Source organism: Henckelia pumila, chromosome 2, assembly GCF_033568475.1.
Source record: "Henckelia pumila isolate YLH828 chromosome 2, ASM3356847v2, whole genome shotgun sequence".
NCBI classification, from domain to species: Eukaryota; Viridiplantae; Streptophyta; class Magnoliopsida; order Lamiales; family Gesneriaceae; genus Henckelia; species Henckelia pumila.
Window position 1 is genome coordinate 174,147,196 of NC_133121.1, and position 5,312 is coordinate 174,152,507.

General features: G+C 33.1%; 1 protein-coding gene across 1 annotated transcript; it reads right to left on the reverse strand.

The window, feature by feature from the left end:
• Window positions 1-2,511: 2,511 nt before the first annotated feature.
• On the reverse strand, window positions 2,512-4,547 carry LOC140884036 (uncharacterized). The gene is made up of 5 exons (XM_073290703.1): window positions 4,380-4,547; window positions 4,225-4,295; window positions 4,055-4,160; window positions 3,502-3,634; window positions 2,512-2,882 (listed from the first exon to the last, which is right to left on the reverse strand). Exons 1-5 carry the CDS (start codon window positions 4,445-4,447, stop codon window positions 2,718-2,720), a joined length of 543 nt encoding a protein of 180 aa, XP_073146804.1. The 5' UTR covers window positions 4,448-4,547; the 3' UTR covers window positions 2,512-2,717.
• Window positions 4,548-5,312: the final 765 nt, after the last annotated feature.

Below are 5,312 nucleotides of genomic sequence, written 5' to 3' on the forward strand. Positions count from 1 at the left end.
GAAACCATAAACAATATACAACCCAATCGAAAGTCCAAAGTACAAGAGGATCAATCCTAGCTAATCTGCTAGCATCCACTGAGACCAAAACTAAGGTCACCAATTATATACTGATCCAAAACCTGGGCATCCTGCAACTGTCTCGTCGAATGGGTGTCCCAAATAAAATACACTACGGAGCGATAACAATGCTTAGTACAAAAGTATGAGTATACACATACTATGAATGCTAATGAAAATGAACGGGTACTGGAAACCTATCACAGTAAAACATTGCTCAGTAAGAGGCGTCATGGTATGTAGCATGCTGGGCTGTCACATCAGGAGGTGAATCACATACAAGAAGAGAAATGTGGATATAGGTGACCTGACCACGTACTCCAACGGGTCCAACCATCTACTCAATAACTTGGGACTGAGTGACCTCATTACGGGTTATATCAAGGTATAAACTCAATACGATAAATGCATGCAGCATAATAATCGTGACATAATATATACACATAAGTCATGTCATATAACATACAAACATAGAACATGGATACTCAACCAGGATATCTTAGATAGTATGCATGTACCTCTAATCAAGCAACTCAAGCAACCTAGGCACTGGGGTACTCAAGTCCAAGCCTATAAGCATATAATCATCATATAACTTATTGTTTACTAAAAGTCTTAACTAGACTAATAGCTACTCACAGAAGCTAATCAAAGTCTAACATTATACATGCATCTGTCGTTATCCCTTTGATGAAGATGACCCCAAACTCTAAGCACCACTTTTCTACGATCTTGGTAGCATCTCGCTATCCACTGGCCTCTGAAACGACGCCTAGAAACCACTAGAAGCAAACAAGAACCGAGAGAGAAGAGAGGGAAATTAACAAGAAATGAGGGGCTCGGCTTCCCTATTTATAGGCAACGATCGGAACATCCGATCTCTAGTTCGGAGCTTCCAAATGCTCTTCGGAACTTTCGATCTTCCTAATCAGAGCTTCCGATGTCTAGCCATCGAACACGTGTCATGTGATTGGACAACACAGCTACCGATAGGGTTCAGATCAAAATTATTATTTTTTTCATCCAAAAGCTTACTCACGACTCACGAGCTTACTAATGGAGTATTTGCAAGTTCTAAAAATAAGTGATTATGAAATTTTTCTTAACAAATTTGTGAAGAAAAATTTCATAATCACTTATTTTTAAAAGTTGCAAACACTGTCTAACCGAATATGATAAAATTTGAGTTTGATTCGTTTATCTTAATGCGCATTAAACTAGTTTTTATGAAGCGAGCTTCAAATAGCTCACCAATGGTTTGGCTCATTTACATTCTCAACTATCATTGTTCTAGTCGACAAATTAGTATAAATTTATGATAGAAATGCTTTGTGCAGGCAGTTGTGAATAAGGCTTGTATGGGATATATGATATGTGATTACTCTGTTACTTCATGGACCATGGTGGTCATATTCCTTCGAAATGCCGAAATATCTAAATTGCACTCAAATCAAAACAATGTATCAAAATTTAGGATATCAAATGGATATAGTAGAATAACTAAGGAGTGATCCATGTATTCGCCATGTGACAATCTCTTGACAAATGCAGAAAATGTATATTTCATGTTTATAGAACTTTGCGTATTTTTTGGAGTTCGATAATTTGAAATATTGAAAATATATTTTAATGTGTAATTTAGCATTAGCGTAATGTATTTTTGCCTCCCTTCAACTCGATTATTTATTAATTCAAATAATTCTTTCCTGAAAATGTCACAACTACAAGCTCAAAGAACAAGCGAAGTAAATTCACATTCTTCAAAGTAACAAATGTCACGCCACATAGAAAGAGGATGATCTTCAACGAATTCCCAAGTTACCAAACGTGAACTAAATGGTAGAAAAAGGGGAAAAATGGTAGGTATTAATCAATTATTTGTTCAATTTTTCAAAACAGAAATTTTCAATTATTTTCTATGTTTCGAAAAATTTCAGCCCACTACATATATATTAAATTTTAGATATATTATCTATAATTTTAATAATCTTATAAATAACAATCTTATATACTTATATCATAGTAATAATCGTAGTATCTTACTATCTTTTTAATAAGTAGTAATATATCATAGAATTTATATAAATACTTATTTTAAACAAAACAACATAAAATAATCAAACAATAAAATAAATAATTATTTTCTTTAAAGCAACAATTAATAACAAGTATCGGTTTTATGGACACTTTTGCAACAGCGAATCTACTATGCAAAGCCCAGTTCTTTGTGTACAATTTGGAGATCGTGGGGATAGATATAAGCCCGAGGCCAAGAATCAAAATTTTAATCTGAGTTGCTGAAAATATTTTAATTCACATAAATGTTCCAGAATACTATCTTACTTCTTTTCCGTGGTGTAACTACCTTCCAACTATTTTTGCCAAACCAACTACTTATAAATACAACATTTATTTTTTTATTTTTATTCTGCCAATTTATTGGAAAACCTCTTCTCTGAATTTTCCTTCCACATATCAATAGATCTAACACCACATACATAACAGCATACAAATGTGGAGTAAGAAACCTTAAAAGATAAAACAGCAACAAATAAACATTTCAACAGAGAAGCTAAAATTGCCTGTTTCGCATAAATGTTGACATGCTAACAGTCTCTGCTCACGTTTTATGTACAATGTGCGCTTCAAACTGGCAGTCATACATCCCTGACTTTTAGCCTGACTTCAGAGGGAGAGTTGAGTGGCTTTTTTGGGCTTGAAGGAACAGTGTTGAACTTACGTACCAAGATTGTGAAACAAGGCACAAATAATACATAGAGGGCCCCAAAGATAAATGGTGCAGCAACTAGCCATCCCAACAGCTGCATTTCTCAACAAAATTAAATCCAAATGATAGGATAATCTAAATGATAAAGAACACAATACAAGCATAAATCTCCAAGGAATCAGCGCCCAATCACAGTTTGTCATGTTATGACTAACTGCATTTATTGTAACCTCACTTTAATCTAAACACAGCTGCTAGTTCATTCATTTACAGAATAACAGACGCCGAAGGCCATGGTATCTCAGTTTGATGGTTTACATGCATAAACTTGTCTAATCATCAATAAAAACCACACTCACACCTCAAACAATTTTAAGAGAGAACAGTTTTGACAAATTTCAATATGCCTCATTATTTGCTTGCATCTCCATCTCACATATTTTATAACTATAAGAAACTATGAATGAGCTAACTCGAGCTTTATCTTACACTAAGTAATAAATTAATATTTGAAAAATATGGAGAACTGTTTTGACCATCATTATTCACCAGCATGAACAATCGTTCGAATCAAGATGTGAACAAAATGGGATGCTCCCCAAAAATCTTGTATACAAACTCATAACTAACCTAACATGTTGAACTACCTCCTTTCACGATAGCAAAAGAGACAAAATCAAGAGATAGATTTGAAAATTAGATAGGTTGCATACTGCGTGGAAAATGCTCTGTAAAACTTCGTTTGATGCCTGTCCAGTCAAGACCTTCTTGAAAGCATCCGAGGTCAATGCAAATTGAGGACCACCAGTGATGATTTCACCAAAGCGTAAAAATGGAAACACTAGACTAAAAGTTGAAACCACACAAAAAAGGAAGCCGTGATCAGAAAAATTTATAGGAAACAAAAATTACTGAAATAGAATGCATCCAGCTGCAATCAGAGAGGTTATACCAACAGTTACATGATAAAAAAAAAAAACGCCATATTTTTCTCCTAGAAAGATGGGAAACTAACTATTCAAACCTGTATGAAACCAGGACTATATTATGACAGACAAAATATAAATAGAAAAGCAAGATGGTATTTGTAGCAAAAGTTGGAGGGAATTTTCTAACTGGGTCTGTCAAACCATATATATACCAGCATTTTCTAACATTAAAGACCAACAAATAGATAAAAGTGTTGATTCTTGCAACAAGAACGCTCAAAGGACAGTGGCCACAAGCTTAATTCAAGATTGAGAAAAGCTGAAAACGAAAAATGACCTCAATTCAATAGGAGTGGCGATAAAATTGGCCAGCATTACAGTTGGAGCATGACAAACAGATCCCAGTACAGCAATAGCGATGCCACAGAGAAACACAGTAACCCCTGGATGAAGACAATATATATCATATAATAACCTCACAAAAATTCAAAAAAAATGGATGCATACCACAGATGGGAAAGACTCCAATTGTGATTCCCAATGCCGCGGAGAAGGCCAATTGCTTGGGCTCTGTTCCCCTGCGTGATTAATATTATTATTATTATTATTATTAACAAAATAATAATCAAGATTGCAATACAGAAGAAGCAATTAAAATGTACCTGCGGAGAATTTGGAAAAGAGGCTCTACAACTTTTCTTCGGAACCAGGAACCCACCCGATTCAACATATCTATTCTATTCTATGCGATTCAAATCGATCAATTCAATTCTCTCGCTTCGCACAGCCACAGCTTTATAAATTATTTTATTATATTACTATTATAATTTATTTTTGGGGGAGAGATGTACCGTACGGTAGAGGTCGGTATGAACATCATTCATTTTCATTTTCATTTTCATTTTCATTTTCAATAAAAAGATTTTGCTATTTTGTTTTTTTTAATAACATTTAACTTATCATAATCTTGAATAGTAGCAACTAATCGTAATGCAACACTTTTTTAACTTGTAATTGTAATATAATATATCAAATGCAATATTGAAATAAGAATTTTTCTTCTATACGTTTTAATGATATATATACATATAGATATAGATAGATATTTCTATACAATAGGTCATCCTATCCTAAACAAACGAAATATCCATATGAAGTATGAAGAATAATTTTTATTTTTTGAAAAAATATGAAGAACTAGCGTGTCCACATGGATTCATTCACCTTAATTCTCAACAAATTTTTAATAATCTTACAATTTTTTTATATTTTTTGAAGAGCATCCACGTTGCTTGTCTTAATCAACACCACATCCCTTCCGTAAACTGTTGATTGAATTGATAAGGTAAACATAATTCCAAAAATTGATATGATTCAAATATATATTTTACATTAACACCGTTTACATTCATCTATCTTGTTCTATTTGTATTTGACATTCACCTCCTTTCTCATATCTAAAATTATAACGTTTAGAAAAATTGAATGTCAAAACAAAAAGTACAAATAAGATGAATGCAAATTACCCCATATATATTAAAAATTAATTTTATATATAAACGGTTGGTTACGTAAAAAATTGATACAAAAACTTT